This window comes from Lupinus angustifolius, chromosome LG09, assembly GCF_001865875.1.
Source record: "Lupinus angustifolius cultivar Tanjil chromosome LG09, LupAngTanjil_v1.0, whole genome shotgun sequence".
Lineage (NCBI taxonomy): Eukaryota > Viridiplantae > Streptophyta > Magnoliopsida > Fabales > Fabaceae > Lupinus > Lupinus angustifolius.
This window is the reverse complement of record NC_032017.1, coordinates 8,164,855-8,182,874: the sequence shown is the minus strand read 5'-3', so window position 1 is coordinate 8,182,874 and position 18,020 is coordinate 8,164,855. Positions and strand designations below refer to the sequence as shown.

Here is an 18,020-nt window from a genome sequence, read left to right as displayed (position 1 = left end):
TTTTCAGTTGTTATACATGTCTAAAAATGATCTGTAGTGGTCGCTTAGTTTTCCACTTGATGCTATACATCTTAGATTCGTTACCTGGTTTTGAATTGCAGTCCGTGGAATGATGCTCCATATAAGGATGCAGCTGAGAGAACGGACATAGGTTACATGTCTCTTAATGGATTTCTATCCCTGGTAGGGATAACTTATGCTGTCTTTTATTACTCAAATTGAGCTAGTTATTGATGTCTCTCTTAAATTGTGTGGTGCAGTGGGCTCTTATGACATTAATTGATCCACGACATAGCCTAGCTAATTTGATTTACATAGGATATAGTGGTAATCCTGCTGCAGCACTCCGTGTTACTCGTAGAAGATCAGTAGATCGCAGAAAGCAAGCAACCGAAAGGAATGTGTTTCAATGCTATGTTTTTGGTTCTAAAAATGCCGGGAAATCTGCTATTTTGGAATCATTGTTGGGAAGGTGTGCTTTTAAACCAATCACTATTGTCAACATGTCTTTTAAGTATATTTTGATCTACCAGCAAGTGACATTTAATCCACTCATGCTGTTTATGTCCCTCTTTCCCTTCAAAGCATCAATTAACTCCCTTCATTTTCCTAGGTCTTTCTCAAATAATTATACTCCAACAACGGTTGAGCAGTTTGCAGCAAATTCCATTGAATTACTAGGGGTGAGCATTATGATGGGTTAACATGATTTTTACAATGAAGTTATTTTGAAAACTGATTCTGTCTCCTCATGCTTTGTCGCAATGTAAGGGGGCGCGATCTGCAGTCTATATATACTCATGATCGTTGTATTTACTACTTTATAGGGAACTAGGAAAACTCTTGTATTGCGGGAGATACCAGAGGGCGCAGTATCGAAAGTTTTGTCAAATCAGGATTATTTGGCAGCATGTGATGTAGCTGTTTTTGTGTATGACAGGTATGATGCAAAATGATTTTGCAGTGAAGCTTTTCTACATTTAAGCTATAGGAGTGGTGTTTTGCATACTTGGTTTCCTTTAACCAGCAATTTTAGTACCACTACACCAGATTTTGAGACTCTACTACTTTGCCCATTCTATTGGAAGCCTTAAGTGGAACAAGTTTCACTTAATTGAACTTAATATACCTTGATTCTTTGTTTTTTATTTTTGCCATTTTGTTCCTGTGTCACTGTTTTCGCTCTTCGCTCCCTGTTTTCCAGCTCAGATGAACATTCATGGAAGAAATCCAGAGGTTTGCTTGATAAGGTTGCTAGACAAGGAGAACAAACTGGTTATAAAGTTCCTTGTCTCCTTATTGCTGCTAAGGATGATTTAACTCCCTACCCAAGGGCAGTACAAGATTCAGTCAAGGTATTACATTTTCAACTCAGTGTTATCATATCATTGAATCTACATTTTAATGGTTATGCATAATTTCATTGCTAAACCTGTAAGGTCAGGATGTTATCATCTATTATTTTTTGTATAGGTTACTCAGGAACTGGGAATAGAGGCACCTATTCACCTAAGTATGAAATTAGGGGATTCAAATAACGTGTACAATAAGATTGTTAGTGCTGCAGAACACCCTCATTTAAGCATTCCAGAAACTGAGATCGGGAGGAAAAGAAAGCAATACCAACAACTTCTTCAGAACTCTCTTATTTTTGCCTCAGGTAATTGTTTTACCAGGAAACCTTCAATATAGTCCTCCAAATATAATAGTGTCACTAGCTACGTTCTTGAAAGTATTTTGTCACTGCCTAAGTCCTTCAAAGGTTTAAAATGTTACCAGACTGGGTGCTTCTAAGGACTCGTGCTACCAATTAAGTTATTCAATTTAACACTGTCCTTCTTTCAGAGACTTAATTGGTGATACAAAACTTTGGAGGACCTAACTAGTGGCACTATTGTCTTTAGAGGACTAAATGGTGGATTTCTAAAAGTCTTTTTTCCTTTTCTATCTTGAATTTTCAGTTGGGACGGTTGTGGCAGTTGTTGGTATAGCAGCAATGCGTGCATATGCAGTGAAGAAAAATTCTTCTGCTTAGTCTCTCAGCAAGGACATGATTGCAGTATACGTGATTCTTCTGCTTAGTCTCTTAGTCTCTCACCAAGATGGAAACATGAGTTAGAATACGTGATGTATAGTATAGTAAAATAGTGACTTCATTTATTTTGTTGCCAAGATCCAAAATATGATTGCAGTTTTTGTTTTTTCCAAAAAAAAAATTCTTTTGGTGTGGATGTTATATTTTAATAAGGATTGCTTATCATCTCATGCTTTAATTGAATTGCAATGATCATTTTTTATTTATGGTGTCATCTCTTTAGAATGAACATTGACACAATGATAAGGTTGTTGTCCTTTGACTCAGAGATCACGAGTCAAATTGTAGAGATAATGTCTTGACGTGTAGAATAAGATGGTGTATTTTATTTTATATTTAAATCAGGTGGTGAGGTTTATGTATTGAGTTGTCATAGGAGAGGAAGAAAACACAAATGAGTGCCATGGAAAGGTAAGAGCAAAGCGTGAGAAATAGCATCTAAAGGAACTTTAAGAATGCAGATGGAAATATCATGTAAGGGTAGGGCTATTGAGGAGAGTTTTTCCCAGTCTCGCCCATTTATCGAATAGGATCATGATAACCTATTTTGTCAACTCTATTGTTGATTTACATCAATAACAAAATAATTATAATTATATTGGTGTAAAAATAAATTGAAGCCTTTTGATTTCGATGGAGAGATATCGATATCAGTCTCAAAAGACCAATGAGGAATAAACAACACGAAGAGCTCAAGGACCAAGGCGGAACAAAGGTAAATGAAGCAAATCACAACAACCCACAATAGGAAGACTTTGGGCCTATGATGGAGTGTGGCAATGAAGCTAATGACTTTTTTTGAACGATATTAATGAACATAGTTTATTTATTGAATTTAAAGTCTGTGTAACAATAGTGTATAAAGTTTTTTATATTATCATTTATCATTAATTTATATTATTTTTATTTGATAGTAAATGGTAATTAATAATTATTACGATGAAAAAAACAAAGTAGATTGTAAAACATTTATTAATTATCCATGTTACACACGTTTGTGGAGCACTAAGCCACAAACACACGTGTATCTGTTGGTCCGTTTCCCATAAAGTTCATGTCTTTTGGTTCTCTTCATTCCATTCATCACTCACTCTTCCTTCCTCTTTCACTCTTTGTTTGTCCTTCACAGAACAAAACAAGAAAAAAACGAAATGGGTCGAAAACCATATGCTGTTAAGAACAACAATGACAAAGTTCCCATGGTACACCAACAATGTCATCGCTCACTCTTTTCTTTCTCTCTTATTATCTTCTGTTTACTAACATTATATGTGCATGTCTTATTTCCTTGCATTCACCTTCACCACGCTCTTAAAATGTTGCTTTTTATTTATTCATGTGAAATGTTGTTTTTTTTACTATATTATTATGATGTCTTTGTGCACAACATGATTGTGTCTTTGGGGTTTGTTCTGATTAGGGTTTTACAATATATATCATTGGAACATAGTAGGACTTTTGTGTTTAGTAGGAAAAGATTTGAACTTGCTATTCGTGTTTACTTGCATGTGTGTATTCTTAATTAGACATCATTTTGTACTTTCCCGGAAAAAAAGCTTCTTTTTTTCTTACACTTGTTTTGCTAGCACCATTTTTCACACTTACTTGATTTCTTGATGAAAATACTTCATTGTTTATAAATCAGAGGTATTTTATCAATGGTTAGTATAAAAAATGGGGTTGGGGTTGGGGTTGCCAAAGCTAGTGTGTGGTGAACGTTTGCCTTTTCTTTTGTTGCTCTGTGAGGTCATTTTGGAAAATGATAATCTCATGTCGCTTTTTCCTAACACCATTGATCATTTACCATTGTTGCTTCCAAAGTAAATGGTTTTTTATTAGTGATTATAAAATAGCTGTAAAAAAGGGTGCACGAGTAAATTAGTATGAGTTTTACAAAAATGTTTTCAAAGAAATGTGTAATGACCTTTATGTGCTTTTTTAGCCAGTCTCGTTATTATCTTATGTAAAACATAACTAAGCATATATGCAACTTTTGAATTAGGGTCACCTCTATAGAAGAATTCTATAATCAAATAAACTAAGCTAATAGAATCATTTCATGGTTTTGAAATTTACTATTACTTGTACTGACTTTTGCTCTTGAAGCTGGAAAAACCTTCTGTGGAGCCTTCCTTTGGAAATCCTCTAGTTGAAAACCTACACAACAAGATTTCTTCCCAACTGACACATCTGAATTCCTCAGCCAATGGAATGGTCACACTTCATGAATCAACATCAGCACTGAAGCAAGTAAAGGAAAAAAAAGAGCTGCAAAAGAAACCTGCTACTACTACATTGAAAAGGTACTTGTCCAAAGTCCATGGTTCATCTGTGAGGCGCTCGGAACGCATTAAGAGTGCAGTTATTCCTCCCTCTAATTTCAACCATGAAATTGAATATGTCAAGGATATAACTGCTAGTGAAAATGAGAAAGATGCTTATGAGGTTGAGTCTGAACACGTAGATAATTTAAATGGAAAAAGTTTGGAAGAAAAAGTTGCTTACGCGTTGCAAAAAATTGAAGCTCTGGATAAGAGTTTAAAATTGTTGAAATCCAAGGTATTATATAAGTCCAAACTACACATTACATATTTTTCTTGTAAGCGGCGGCCTGCTTTATTAGTTCTATAAGTATAACTAAACATGTTACAGGTTGATGAAGATGTTGGCTTATATGAAGCCCCATCCGTGGCTTCTACTAGTTTCCGTAGTATGTACATTGACTCGCAGAAGAAGGTTTTGTTTTCTTTTATATCATGCAACTTTTAAGCTTTTCCCCTTGGTTTTTGGGCTGATTATCGTCTAAATTTTTATTTATTGTTTATTTTCCTTGCATATATATGTGTAGCTTGAAGCTTTAGCAGAAGAAAATTTACAATTAACCGGAAAGCTGCAAAGTTCTCTTGGAAAAATTGATGTGGTATGTTTAAATAATGCTTGCAACAAAATGTTACTGATGATGAAGTCCTGCAGAATTTTGAGTGTTATTTTGACAAAATGTAATTTTATTCATTATGGTAGCCTTTGTTGCTTGTAATTTTGTTTTTTCCTTCCTTACCTCTGCCGTCTCATTGGTTGTTAATGTTGTTAATAATATCTATATTCTATAAGAAGAAATGATGTTCATATAGTAGTAAGTGTTTGGAAGAACTGTGTTTATATGAGCAGTAGTAGACAATTTAAAATGCACGATACCATGATGAACTTTTTTAAAACCTGGATGTTTCTTTCATTTTATTATTAAAAGCTTATAGTTATTTATGATCAGGAAACCTGAAGCATAATCACTTTTTTAAAATCTTCAGCTTTTATTTTCTGTCATATTGTTATTGATGTGGTATCATCTTAAAAGTTATCTAGAAATTAATAATATTGTATTTATTTGTTACCTGTTTAATTAATTCAGCTGTTAGTTAAGTTGACATGACTCTGACTATATATCCTTGATTACTCCTTACAATGTAGTATGAGAAGGAGAATCATGTGTTGATTCAAGTATTGGACAAAATGAAGGACGCGGTTAATGCTGTTGTGATTTCAAACCTAGCAAGGACTACGGAAGCAGCTGTGAATGCATCGACTCAAGCAATGGAGAAAACTTGTTCAGCGTCTGCAGCAAAAAGAAAGAGGAGTACTTTAGAAAGCTAAAGGGACTCTTGCTATTAACATTTTGGGGAGATGATGCTATTGCTGTTATTTTGTATATGCATGCTAAAGTATTAGAATAGACTTAGCACCTAATCTGCAATGGTCTTTAACTCTGATCTGAAGTTGTGCGTCTAATACTTCATGTTTCTTACTTTGAACTTTTATTATGGTAATGCAAACTTGCAAGGCTTGTATGTCTCTTGTAGTCATTTTTGCTTGTTTTCGCTGTCTGTTTATGCACCTTCTCATTTTTGCTGCTTCTGAAATCAAATTTTCTTTGGTTTGTTAAAGTGCCCTTTTCTCCCCCCCCCCCCTGTTTTTACATTCCCTTCGGTTTCCTGTATCTTAAAGTTTGTGCTCAGTTTTCATTTTCTCAATTTCTCTGCTACTTGACTTGGGCTTTTCCCTGTTCAATTTCTCAATTTCTCTAGCTTTCTTCTTGATGGACATTGTCAGAAAACTAGGACTTGTCTCACCACCAAACTAGTCCTTAATGTTTGGTTGATATAGAAAGTGGTGCTTGCCTTGTCAACTCCTCCATTTTGTTGCTCATTACCAATTCATTATTCATCCTTTCCATTCATGGAACCAACCCAAAGAATTCACTTCAAGTCTTTTTTGCTCCCTCAGAGCTACAAAATTACAAAACTTCTATCACTGCATGGACTTAGTAGCGAAGATTATTAGCATTTAACATTATCTGTTTTGAGTCTCGAGCAATGCAATGGGCATAGGCCATTAAATGTAACATCTAACAAAAGGCTTCTGCTGTGATCCAAACAAAGGGGGAGATGTGTTATATAAACATATGCAACATCAACACACTACATTGACTTAGGAGGATAAATAAAAATAAATATTTATTAATACAACATAACATACTACATTGACTTAGGAGGATAAATAAAGATAAATTAATTATTTTTGGTGAAATATAAGAGATATTTGCAGCATCGTTACAAGGGATGGGATGTTATGATGGTGCTTAATAACATATTGGTTAATTCTTTTTCTCCATGGTTAGCATTCATCAAGTGAAGTACAGAGATTGGTCCTGGGTAGTGTCTGTGGTTCTTCTTTATTTTTGTGATCATCAAAATCATCAACAGCACCTTCTTCAGCAATTGTTGGTGGTGGAGATGAGAAATCTAAGCACATTCCTTCAATAACATGCTCATATGATTCAGATAGATCTTGTGAGGCAAGTTGATGGTACTCCACAAGCTGGTTAAGGCATTGATTTTCTCTTACAAGATTTGTATTTTCATTTGCCAGCCTTGACTTTTCTGCAAGAAGTGCTTCCAGCTGAAGCCTAACCTGCATCCACCAAGCTCAACAACATTAGTATGTGTTATTTTTTCCATATTATCTGGAAGAGCTTATTATGAGAACAACTTATATGGAAATTATCCTTACCAGATCATCTTCCTCAGGCCTTACTCCTTTCGTGAATCCGTCACGCAGTCTCCTGTTCTCCTCTTCAAGCAGACCACACCTCTCTTGCATGAAGCACAGATCTGACCTCATAGACTTCAATTCTCTTGCAAGTGAAGCTGCTTTTGTTGCCATTGAAATTGCAAGCTGGAAAGTGCAACAAATAAGTCACAACAATCAGCTGAAAAACTTTAGGAAACAAACTTACAATTATGTAAAACAAATCAAAATACTAACATTTTTTGCTCTTTTCATGTTCCTGTCTTGTTTTTTTGGCCCATCCTCCAATTTTGAGTCACTGTCATTTTCCTGATTGTCATCAAATTTTCTTTTTACTCCTTGATTTGACTCCTCCTCTTTTAAACCCTCTTGTTTGTTTTGTGCCTCCTCTTTTGAATCCTCTTGTTTGTTTTGTGCCTCATCAAAATTGGTGTGGAATATATCAGTTAAACTATGTGGATGAGCCAATTCTGTAGCACCCTGTGGAAAACACAATTGTACAGCTACATTATATAATCAATGTTGTTTTGTAAGCATGAATGTTTTATGAACAGTTATAAAGTTATAGTTATACCTGAAGGGCATTGTCCAAATTGGTAGACAATAGAGAGAGAGTGTGGGAAACTGAATCAAAGCCTCTGATAAGTAACAAGGAATCTTCCTTCAATTGGTTCCCTTGCTCATTCTATTATAAATAAAAAAGGTTCATTGTAATTTGTAAGTAACCCATTAATCAAAAGTTTTTGTGTTGAATTTCAATAAAAACATAAGCATACACAAAGTAACCTTAGTAGTAGTAGTAGATGGTTGTTGAGAATGATGAAGAATAGTATCAATCCTTGTTCTCAGATTGCTCCAGAAACGTTTATCAGATGATGGACTCAACAAAGGAGATGAAGCCATCATAAAATTCAGAATTGAGAGAAGAAGAGAAGAAGAGAGAGATAAGAAGAAGATGGAAGTAGCAAAGGTTAACGGCTAGTTTTGAAAACTGGATCCACACTTTTTAAATACATTCCACCATTTCGGTAACGTTCGGAAAAACAACAAACAAACATTTATTACTCAAACTTCAACATAATATTAGTTATTTCAATTTTTGTGTAGGCCCAAAATGGCAAAAACAAATAATAAAATATACTATTAGTTTCAAGTTTCAACATATGAATTTCAATTAATTATAAAATATATCGAATTATTAAGGTCATGGGAAAGAACCTTTTTCATACACCGACAGGCTATATATGCCAGCTGGAATGTTCTATCGACATTAATTGAAATGCAACACTTTCTTTGGATAACTATTATATATAATACTAATTATAATAACACCTAATGCTTACAATAAACTCAAATAAATATATGTCTTATAGCATTTTATGAAACTTGGTTTCTTGCCAAATTCACTATCTCCGATCCTTAATTGGTTTTGTTGTACTTACCATATTTTTTTCCAAATATGTGAGTATATATATGTAATATCGATGAATAATCATTCATAATAAGGATTGAGATTCATTCTTTCATTAAGCTCCTTAGTTACGTGTGCACAGTAAAATTATACTACAAAAGACATGTAACAAACTTTCACTCATTACTGTTTTTTCAAATCTGCATATGTATTTGGACGGGTTGATATAAATATTGAAGAAGAGTATGTGATTAATGCCATAAGGAAAGTATAGATCCTATTTTAAATTTGATCTAGCTTCCTCTAGTTGTGATTGATGTAGGCGTTCCACCAAACATTTCTTGTCTTAATCCAAAAAGTATGTCACTTATTATGATTGGTCAGAAAAAAATGAATTCACATTATTGGAGTGATATATACCAACAACCTATTTTGTCACTATGTATAATCTTACACTCTAGTGTAAGCTTCAAAATACATAGACATATAAAGGGTTCACTCATGTCATATTTTGTCTTGCAGATATAATATTACACTCTAATGTATGTGAGCATCAGAAAAGAATAGTGGTTTTCCAAATTTCCACCAACCTGTTCGTATCAATAGACAATTATATGAACTATATTATATCCTTATCATTCTCACATGTTCATCAAATAAGAAACTAGAGAGGAAAATGAGTTTTTTAGTGTAGGAGTAAAGACACGTGTGTATTTTTTTAACCAGGTTGAAAAGGAAGAGGAAGTACATGTAAAAAAAATCTCCCATCACAGATATGATAGAAACTATATTAGATGGATTGCTTTTAAAATAAAAAGAACTAATTGTGATGCATACTAATAATTAGTATAAAATTTTGTTATGAATAATGCAGGCATCATTAAAAATATTGATAAAGTTATAGATGTAAATCTAGAATAATAAGAAAGTCAAAATTGGCAATGATAATCTATCTATGTATCCGATAAATAAATGAATGAATGGATAAGATAATAAAAAAGAAGAGGCATCTACTTTAGTTTAGTTGAAGAATGGAATAAAGATGAAAAGAGAGGGTATATGGTATGATATGGTATGGTAGCGGTGGATAACATTACATCACCGACGCTATACTTTTCAGACACAGATTGAGAAATAGACCCAACTTTGTTTTTCCTCCATTATTTGTGCCCATCACTATTCACTACAAACCTTGTATTATATAACAAACAATATATATATATATAGAGAGAGAGAGAGAGAGAAAGAGTTATTGATTCCATGAATGGAGTTTTTGTGCTAATAATATGTCATGGCACCTCACCCTTATGATGTAGCCACCACCATGCCACCGCACTCATCACCCCTTCACAATTTGTGAGTACTTTCTTTCTCTTTCCTTGCATTCCACTTTCACTATACATTGTTTTATTTTATCCCTTTCTTGCTGATTTTGTGGAGAGAGAAGGGTCATCAGAATTGCTTTTTTAATGGAGGATTAAGCATACAACTTAAAAATTATACCTTTATTAAGAATTTTGTACTAATATTTTCTGCTTAAGTTATGGGGTTGTGGGATTTATGCAAAGTCAGTAACTTTGAGATCTGGGCAGTTTGGATATGCAACCCTTTTTGTTATAGGCACAATTGTTAATTGTTGTACTGTAATTCTAGGGAGATAAGATAATTGGTTGAAGTAAAGTTGAGTTCTTCAAATTGGTTATACTTTTGGGGCACGTGAGACTCAGATCTATGGGAATATTGCACTTTTAGGTTGCTTGTGTTAGTTTGTTACTCAATTTAGGGGTTTGCTTTGTTAGATCTAATCAAACATGAAGTTACCTTGGCATGGCATGAAGGAGAATATTAGGTTATGCATCTTATATATGTGGACTTCATGTCAGAAGTTTTCTTAACACTAAATCAAATGAAGGGGTGAGACTGAGTTGGAGCTGGGTAATTCGAAATTGCACAATTCCTTATTTGGATGAGCTCACAAAGCTTATGTGGGCTTATGAGAATAGCTTTTGAATATGACCTTCTTGTAAGCTCCTTTTAGCTTATTTCAATCTGTTTGGTAGCTAGTTCACAGCTTATATCGGCTATAAGCTAGCTAGTTGTTTATAAGCTAGCCAACATGTGTAATATTATGTATGTATAGTCCCCACAACTTCAAATTCCTGAATCTGGCACTACTTATAAGACCGTAAACTACCTCAGGTAGTATATCAAATACGTGCTTATATGCTTGTAGCTTATAAGCCTTTTTACCAAACATCCACGAGAAGCTTATTTTTTGTCAAATAAGTGAGTTGACTAGCTTAAAAGCTACTTGGTGGTGTTATAAAACACTCTAAATTGATACAGTTTTTAACAGACTAAGCTTCAATTATTTTTTATTTTTAATCATGCCATAGAGAGAAGTTGACTTGTTATCAAACAGCTTAAGAATTATCATATGGATTGTTAACTTCATCCAAAAGGGCATTCCAATAAGGAATACCATATTGACGGTTGTGCATTTCTTTGCAGCTTGGATATGGGGACTTTGACGGTTGAAACTGAAGATGTAAGCTCAGACATTTACCACTCATTGGGGTTTACAGAATTGGGTAAAGAAGTAGGAGTTCCACGGGTTCTATCACTTCTTTCTTCACTTCTAGAGAGATTAGTTCAGAATAATGAAACACTATTGGAATCAAAACATATAAAAGATGTTGTTACAGTGTTTCATGGTTTAAGAGCACCTACTCTGAATGTTAGAAAGTACATTGATCGTATCTTCAAGTACTCAGGTTGCAGCCCTTCCTGCTTTGTTGTTGGACACATATATATTGATCGATTTATTCAGCACATGGAAGTCAAATTGACTTCACTTAATGTGCACCGGCTTTTGATAACAAGTATTATGCTAGCAGCAAAGTTCATGGATGATGCGTAAGTACAACTTTAAAATTAATAAATGCCCATATCTCACTTTCTTTTTTTTGTACTTTTATGTATCTTATAGTAAAAAAATTGTGGCTTTGTTTAAAATTTTATTTATTTGTAGACCATAACTCATATGATATACCGTTTGTAAGAGTAAGCTTGTGAATCAAAAAGTTTAAATAAACTGAAAAGCACCCTTAATGGAAAAATATGGTCCCTCTTACTTTTACGATTTTGATTAGCCTTCATTGTTTGTATTTGTCTTATTAAGTTCAAGCAGTTAAGATAGCTTTCTATTTCATTTTGCAGATTCTTCAACAATGCTTACTATGCAAAAGTAGGAGGAGTAAGCACAGGTGAGTTAAACAGATTGGAGATGAGTTTTCTGTTTAGCATAGATTTTAGACTTCAGGTTAGTATAGAGACGTTTGGAAAATATTGTTGGCAATTGGAGAAGGAAGCTTCAGAAACACTCCAAATTGAAAGGCCAATGCAGGCTTGTAGAATTAAAGAAAGCTGGTCAAACAAAGATGATTCTACTTGTGCTTCCACTATTGCAAGATGAGAATGTGAAAGCATCACAAATGTATTATTGCATTTCCACTAAAAAAAATGGAATTTGAAGTATTCCAAAATAAAATAAAATAAACAGTGCTATATACATGCAATTAGTAATTCAGCCATTTTTTGTGGGCATTGTTTGTGTTTGGTTTTGCTTCCTTTTCATTGTCTAGTTTTTTTCTGTTTTTGGTTTCGACCTTGTTTGTAATTGCAAGCTTGTGATGAAATTTTATCCCATACAATTTGTTTGTTTCCTCTAGTGCCTATGGTAGTTATTATCTTCCTTGCAAGCAATATATAATTTATCTCATTAGGAAGTTACATTGCTAGTATATGAAGATGTTGTTTCCTCTAGATTGATTGTGTTATTACCTATATCACATTTCATTGATCTGATCAACATGACAACTAAAGATATACAAAACCATAATGAATGATGTATGCTGATAGAATGTTACAACAGACCAACCAATGATATCATTACATGATGATAGCATTTAGCAGGAAGCATCCATTTAAGAAATTGCCTGCTGTTCCAAAAATATCATTTACCACTTAATTAGAACAATGAGTAAGACTCCTCTCAAGTAATGGAGAGACAAGTAATTTTGTCAAAATAACACAAAGTTGGTTGTATTGTATTGTAACCCAAAGCTACAAGCAATAAATCTTCCCCCAACACATACACAGTTTGTGAACTAAAATTGATCTACGGTTCTATTTCTTTCTATTCTACCTAAACATTTATAGCTTTCTACATTTTCAACCTTCTCATGCCACGGTTAAAAATCTTCTAGAAATTATTCCATGATTCACAACCAAAAAATAACATGACACCCAGATAATGGAGGTCCAGAATTACTATGTATCAATGTTGATATTATCCATCAGGGCCACATGATCTTCACGAATCAGCTGAGTAGGGCTTGGTAAGTAAGGTTGAAAATAATTGGCGTATGTCTGGTATGCTGCAGTGAACCAGACTGCAAAACCTGCAAAATTAACTACATTGAGAACTGGCAAAAAACATAGCAAATTATACTAGTATTCAGGATGTGAAGAATGTAGCACAATACCATGGTTCGGCTCGTAATTTTTCATAATGCTCCAACATAAACAGTATGCATGCATGTCTTAACGACGTAGCATTGAAAGGCTGTGACATATTGTACATTTCGAAAACATTATCCACCGAGATGTCCTGAGAATAATTAGATAGTCATGACTCATGAGGTTAAATTAAATCATAAACAAAGCATAAAAAACTGCAAGACGATAATAAAGGAACCATGAAACTCAAATCTTGGTGCACCTGAGAAATAGCATATTCGCAAATACGCTTAAGACCCTCAAGAAGATACTGATCAGCAGCTTTGAGGAGATCATGAGCAATATCCAAATTGACATCCACTGTTCCAGTATATATATACCTACATGTCCACACACACAAAAATCAGTTCATAGATAAGGCCCTTTAATATATATAGCTACTCAAGTGAGAGCACTTGATTATGAATGAAATGATTACTTAAAGGCACAGTATATGCAACAGAAAAATGAAAGTAGAAATGGCACCTCATCATCAACTTAAAGACACCCCAGTTAATATTTGGAATCTCTATGTCTTTCCCTTCTCTTTCCTGCATTATAAACCTTAAGACATTAATATGGATACTTACCAATTACACTCAAGTTCCACAGGTACATTAATTCAATTGCCGAGTAATTTGAGTCAGATGTGGATCCTCTCAATTGATTTTTTTATCAAGTGGTCTAGTGGAGAACAGAGTTAATTTAATGTGAGGATTGCAATATTTCCATGATGACTGTCATGTAAGATTGCAACTAATTTAATGTTGAAAAAGAAAGGAGGAACGAACAAGATTCAAATGACTAAAGAAAGAAAGAGGGCTTAAACATAGTTGCAAAGACTATATAGTGCTTACTCTATAACCACCATCAAGCATTGCACGGAACGTATCAGAGGAAGCAAGTAAACACTTTCTATGAGCATAAAACCTTTTACCTGAAAAGGAAATGAAAACAGGACATTATTACAATCATCAAAATCACTCATACGCATGCAAATGATAAATATATAAAGAACTTCGAGAGAAAGAGAGAGAGAGAGAGAGAGAGAGAGAGAGAGAGTGAGTGAGGAATTGGCCGCAGCCTCTCTACCTTCAACCAAGAATGTGACATCAGAATCTTTAGGATTGTTTACATATTGCTCACCCAAGTACACCTACAACACGTACATCCAACAAAATATATTAACATATAAAAAACAAAATATCAGAAATTTCAAAAACAACTTGAACTGTGCAATTGTGATAACATACAACAAATGCTTCCATAACAAGGGAGCAAAAGAACTTCAAAATAAAATAATGTGGCCAGCAAATAACGCATAAATAGCAAAGTACCTGAAGAGTTGGTGATGGAGGAGCAGCATCAACAAGAGGAGAGGCTGTGGTTTTGGTAGCCAACTTATAAAGTGCCGCTGCAGCATCACACCTCTGCTTTAGAGAGGTAGATTCAAGAAGATCCAGTAGCAATTCTAATCCTGAAGATTTAGAAACATATTATAAATTGAATATACTTTTTAAGCACCAAAAGTGAGAAATGATTAAAAAGCACAGATCAGAGTTAATTACCATTGTTGTCAATGAAAATGGATTTACGATTATTATCAGAACACAGATGAGCAAGGGCAAGAGCTATACGTATTTGGACGCTCTTCTCTGCAAATCGCATAAGATACAACACATGTCTCAATACCTGCCAAAGGAGGGAGAACTGATATGAAACCATAGCTGACAATGTATACAAATTGATTTAATAAGAGCTCAAATAGGTGATAATTCTCAACTTCGAAAACATACAAATCATCCACTAAAGAAATCAATAACTCTCAAGAAAACTCACTAGTCCATGCATCTTATCCTCTAATCTTTTTAATGTCTTTGCCACACACTCTTTTGTAGGCTGCAAACCAAATCATAATCATAAGGTACTAGTTCAATGAAGTAGTGAGAGAAAGGAACTACATTAATAGACTTCGATTGGAAAACAAAATTATCAGAAAAATGAGTGTAACCAAACATACTTGAGCTCTAAAAATTCCTTCCTGCAATTTTTGTAAACCACCAGCCTTGATAATACTTGAAACATTGTCCTATAGTAGAAAAAACCTTGAATCAGTGGAAGCTTTCCCCACACATAAAGGAAGGGGCATAAGGATGTTGACCAAGTAAGAAAAAGGAAGTCAATTTCACCTCATTATCAGCAAGACCATAGAGAGCAAAAGCTGCATTGTGTTGGATAGCCCCACTCTTTGAGCCAAGAAGACTGAGTAGAGGCTCTATACCTCCATTATGAGCAATACCAGCTTGGTTGTGCGAGTTCTAACAAATAAATTAACATTAGCAAAATATATACACATATATAATTACAGAAATAAGGCAGGTCGATTTTAGAATCATATAGTGCCATATATACTTACAACAGCCACATTGTGGTAATCAGAGGTTAACACTGACTTAATTAATTTTATATTATTCATGTGGCTAAACATTTGTGGTCAGTAACAATTACCTGTGCCAACCTCCCAAGTGCAAAAGCTGACATTTCCCTAACATGTGTGTCTGAGGACTTGAGCATTTCAACTAATGGTGTAATGCCCCCTCTTTGTGCAATGTGATTCTGTATGAGCCACAAACTTTTATTAGTTAAAAAAAGAGGAGTCCAGAAACAGCAGAGTCAACGTATTTCAAGTTTGCGACAAGCAAAATTTAACCTACCTTGCAATCTGAGTCTATTGTGGCAAATTGGCCAATTAAGAGAGCGGCTTCTCTTTGACTCTCAGAACAGCTGGAACTGTTAATGAAATTATAAACTCACAGAGATTACTAAGGGGCAAGAGGTACAAAATTACTAATATGGAAGTAGAAGCACAATTTCAAGAAGCAACTATAAAACTGTTACAGCTTAAGCACATGAAGAGGGTCCAACCCAAAAAACTAATCTATTAGGTGGGAGAATCTCATGGCTTAAGCATCACATTGAATTTGATATGTTACACAATGTAGGAATCCTAACAAAAACATGATAAAGTAAGTCATTCTCCTAATGATTGATTATACAAATATCATATGTGAGATATTTACCTAAGTATGCCAATGACAGGTTGCAAAACTCCAGCTAGAAGAACATCTTTTTTAATGTCAGGCGAAGAAGAGTGGACAAGATTTCCAATGACACCAACCTGCAAGAGTAGTAATTTAGTTAGTGCCAATAGCCCAAAACATGACGACAAGGTTAGAAAAGATATAAGGGATTAAACAAATTGAATTGATTGTCTGACCGCCTCATAATGCAGTGTAGGATCCTGTGATTGAAGCAATATTGTAAGAGGCGGCAATGCATTGCATCCAATAATCTGCAAAATTGTTACTGATGTGAGCAAGTATAGAATTTGATAACCGATGTAGTTGTGGAAGATGAAATAAATACCTGTTTCTTATTGTCAAAATTCTTAAAAGCGAGAGTTCTCAAGGCTCCCGTAGCTGCCCTTTGTACCTTCGTATCAGTGAATTCAAGCAATTGCACAAGAGGAGGTATGGCACCTTTGATCCTTAGAAAGTTTTTGATGACGCTATTTTCATGTGCCAGATTGGTTATAGCATCAGCTGCTCTTCTAAGAAGACAAGGAAGTCCTAAAGGGATGGTTTTGTTGCGATTGTCCCACATTTTTAATAAATCTATAAGATAGGGTAATGCTCCAGCATTATGAATCAATAGTTGCTGCTCTGGCTGTTATAAGATTAATAAATAAATAAATAAAAGAGATTGAATAATAATGTTTATAAAATAAAAATAAAATATGTTTATGAATAAGAATAGGTACCTTGAGAGCAAGAAGGCCAAGAATATAGGCACATTTGATCTGCACGTCGTAGCGGGAAGAGTTGTTAAGAATTGGATCTTCTTGTTGTCGTTGTTGTTGAAGTTGTAAATGTTTGACCAAAGCAGGAACAGCACCACTCTCAATGATAGCATCAACGAACTCCTCTATAACAATAATAACAAAAATCATAATCATGAGATATAAAACTTGAATCATAATAGATGAAGTAATTGAAAAGAGAGAGAAGGGAGTACCATTAGTGGCGAATTGGGAGAGAAAAAGAAGAGCGGTGTTGAGAGAAGGAGAGTCAGAAGAAGTGAGGAGTGAGACGTGGCGATGAATATCAGGAAGAACATCATGATCTGAATCAAGGACGAGAACTTTAGAATGTCTATGATCTTCTGCTTCTTCATTTTCCTTGTCGAAATGATGTTCCAGCTTACGCTTCACACTTGTTCTTGAAGGAGCCATTTCAGAATTCACAATTCAGAAATCAGAGATTATGAGAAATGAGAGATTAGGGTATGTCGTCCATTTTTGTACTATGAGTTTCCCGCTACATTTCATCCACCCGCCCTATTTTTTGTTTTCAATTTTAACTTCCCTCCTTTTTTCCCATTCCCTTCTTCAAACCTAACTATTACTCTTTCTACTATATTTTTTTTTTACTATCAAATATATCCTCTCACATTTTTTAGTAAGATATGTTGTCTCTCCTAACAAATATTATTCTCAGAAATTGAATATTCAATTTAGAAATTCAGTAGTAACTTACATCATTAGACCAACATATTGTTTGTACTATTTCTTAACGCCAACCTAATATCTCATTTTATTTTATACCTTATTTCATTATTTAATACTTTCCTTTTTCTTTTTTCCTTTTTAGCTTTTTACTTATATTCATTAATCACTCTACTTTTTTATAAATATTTTATAAGATTAAAGTTAATATTGGATCATTGACATTGACACCTATTTACAAGATTAAAGTTAATCTTTGATTATTGAGAATGATATTTATTATAATATACAATTACATATTGCAAAAT

The 18,020-nt window shown here is 34.1% G+C and overlaps 5 protein-coding genes across 11 annotated transcripts in view; 3 read left to right on the top strand and 2 right to left on the bottom strand.

Moving 5' to 3' along the window:
• LOC109357018 (mitochondrial Rho GTPase 2-like) overlaps positions 1 to 2,309 on the top strand; it is a 5,417-nt gene extending 3,108 nt beyond the window's left edge. Inside the window, exons 8-15 of the mRNA XM_019600698.1 lie at positions 102 to 183; positions 261 to 472; positions 614 to 683; positions 828 to 940; positions 1,205 to 1,355; positions 1,474 to 1,660; positions 1,962 to 2,053; positions 2,094 to 2,309. Coding sequence (XP_019456243.1) covers positions 102 to 183; positions 261 to 472; positions 614 to 683; positions 828 to 940; positions 1,205 to 1,355; positions 1,474 to 1,660; positions 1,962 to 2,035 — 889 coding nt within the window. The 3' untranslated portion in view covers positions 2,036 to 2,053; positions 2,094 to 2,309. The remainder of the gene's footprint in view (positions 1 to 101; positions 184 to 260; positions 473 to 613; positions 684 to 827; positions 941 to 1,204; positions 1,356 to 1,473; positions 1,661 to 1,961; positions 2,054 to 2,093) is intronic.
• On the top strand, positions 3,150 to 5,967 carry LOC109357020. 3 transcript variants are annotated; one of them, XM_019600701.1, is made up of 5 exons: positions 3,150 to 3,297; positions 4,343 to 4,654; positions 4,748 to 4,831; positions 4,944 to 5,015; positions 5,561 to 5,967. In XM_019600701.1, the coding sequence occupies exons 1-5, from the start codon at positions 3,247 to 3,249 to the stop codon at positions 5,741 to 5,743; spliced, it is 702 nt and encodes a 233-aa protein (XP_019456246.1). In that variant the 5' UTR covers positions 3,150 to 3,246; the 3' UTR covers positions 5,744 to 5,967. The 3 variants fall into 3 exon arrangements, with proteins under 3 accessions (XP_019456246.1, XP_019456245.1, XP_019456244.1); XM_019600700.1 differs by having other exon boundaries at positions 3,153 to 3,297; positions 4,202 to 4,654; positions 4,748 to 4,770; positions 4,946 to 5,015; XM_019600699.1 differs by having other exon boundaries at positions 3,153 to 3,297; positions 4,202 to 4,654.
• LOC109355893 lies at positions 6,648 to 8,122 on the bottom strand. 3 transcript variants are annotated; one of them, XM_019599162.1, is made up of 6 exons: positions 7,964 to 8,122; positions 7,752 to 7,862; positions 7,595 to 7,657; positions 7,415 to 7,561; positions 7,160 to 7,324; positions 6,648 to 7,060 (listed from the first exon to the last, which is right to left on the bottom strand). In XM_019599162.1, exons 1-6 carry the CDS (start codon positions 8,081 to 8,083, stop codon positions 6,764 to 6,766), a joined length of 903 nt encoding a protein of 300 aa, XP_019454707.1. In that variant the 5' UTR covers positions 8,084 to 8,122; the 3' UTR covers positions 6,648 to 6,763. The 3 variants fall into 3 exon arrangements, with proteins under 3 accessions (XP_019454707.1, XP_019454705.1, XP_019454706.1); XM_019599160.1 differs by having other exon boundaries at positions 7,415 to 7,657; XM_019599161.1 differs by having other exon boundaries at positions 7,415 to 7,657; positions 7,752 to 7,864; positions 7,972 to 8,121.
• On the top strand, positions 9,645 to 12,175 carry LOC109357199 (cyclin-P3-1). 3 transcript variants are annotated; one of them, XM_019600978.1, is made up of 3 exons: positions 9,645 to 9,944; positions 11,097 to 11,504; positions 11,808 to 12,175. In XM_019600978.1, exons 1-3 carry the CDS (start codon positions 9,880 to 9,882, stop codon positions 12,061 to 12,063), a joined length of 729 nt encoding a protein of 242 aa, XP_019456523.1. In that variant the 5' UTR covers positions 9,645 to 9,879; the 3' UTR covers positions 12,064 to 12,175. The 3 variants fall into 3 exon arrangements, with proteins under 3 accessions (XP_019456523.1, XP_019456524.1, XP_019456525.1); XM_019600979.1 differs by having other exon boundaries at positions 9,649 to 9,944; positions 11,100 to 11,504; XM_019600980.1 differs by lacking the exon at positions 9,645 to 9,944 and adding an exon at positions 10,504 to 10,611 and having other exon boundaries at positions 11,100 to 11,504.
• Positions 12,750 to 17,485, bottom strand: LOC109357198 (ARM REPEAT PROTEIN INTERACTING WITH ABF2-like). The gene is made up of 18 exons (XM_019600977.1): positions 17,223 to 17,485; positions 16,969 to 17,132; positions 16,575 to 16,874; positions 16,426 to 16,500; positions 16,229 to 16,326; positions 15,863 to 15,938; positions 15,657 to 15,764; positions 15,338 to 15,466; positions 15,169 to 15,237; positions 14,988 to 15,047; positions 14,717 to 14,840; positions 14,486 to 14,625; positions 14,241 to 14,304; positions 14,006 to 14,085; positions 13,635 to 13,699; positions 13,372 to 13,489; positions 13,136 to 13,260; positions 12,750 to 13,051 (listed from the first exon to the last, which is right to left on the bottom strand). Exons 1-18 carry the CDS (start codon positions 17,437 to 17,439, stop codon positions 12,964 to 12,966), a joined length of 2,100 nt encoding a protein of 699 aa, XP_019456522.1. The 5' UTR covers positions 17,440 to 17,485; the 3' UTR covers positions 12,750 to 12,963.

Excerpts from the sequence above, each read along its gene's own strand:
- LOC109357198 (XM_019600977.1), bottom strand. The coding sequence starts at position 17,439 with ATGGCTCCTTCAAGAACAAGTGTGAAGCGTAAGCTGGAACATCATTTC. Across the intron at positions 16,875-16,968 it reads TTGGCCTTCTTGCTCTCAAG|CCAGAGCAGCAACTATTGAT; the intron begins GTACCTATTCTT and ends ATCTTATAACAG. Across the intron at positions 13,490-13,634 it reads GTCTTTAAGTTGATGATGAG|GTATATATATACTGGAACAG; the intron begins GTGCCATTTCTA and ends GTGGACATGTAG.
- LOC109357199 (XM_019600978.1), top strand. The coding sequence starts at position 9,880 with ATGGCACCTCACCCTTATGATGTAGCCACCACCATGCCACCGCACTCA. Across the intron at positions 9,945-11,096 it reads TCATCACCCCTTCACAATTT|CAGCTTGGATATGGGGACTT; the intron begins GTGAGTACTTTC and ends TGCATTTCTTTG. Across the intron at positions 11,505-11,807 it reads GCAAAGTTCATGGATGATGC|ATTCTTCAACAATGCTTACT; the intron begins GTAAGTACAACT and ends TTCATTTTGCAG.
- LOC109355893 (XM_019599160.1), bottom strand. The coding sequence starts at position 8,083 with ATGATGGCTTCATCTCCTTTGTTGAGTCCATCATCTGATAAACGTTTC. Across the intron at positions 7,863-7,963 it reads CATCTACTACTACTACTAAG|AATGAGCAAGGGAACCAATT; the intron begins GTTACTTTGTGT and ends TATTTATAATAG. Across the intron at positions 7,658-7,751 it reads ATTTGGACAATGCCCTTCAG|GGTGCTACAGAATTGGCTCA; the intron begins GTATAACTATAA and ends TGTTTTCCACAG.
- LOC109357020 (XM_019600699.1), top strand. The coding sequence starts at position 3,247 with ATGGGTCGAAAACCATATGCTGTTAAGAACAACAATGACAAAGTTCCC. Across the intron at positions 3,298-4,201 it reads ACAATGACAAAGTTCCCATG|CTGGAAAAACCTTCTGTGGA; the intron begins GTACACCAACAA and ends TTGCTCTTGAAG. Across the intron at positions 4,832-4,943 it reads ACATTGACTCGCAGAAGAAG|CTTGAAGCTTTAGCAGAAGA; the intron begins GTTTTGTTTTCT and ends ATATATGTGTAG.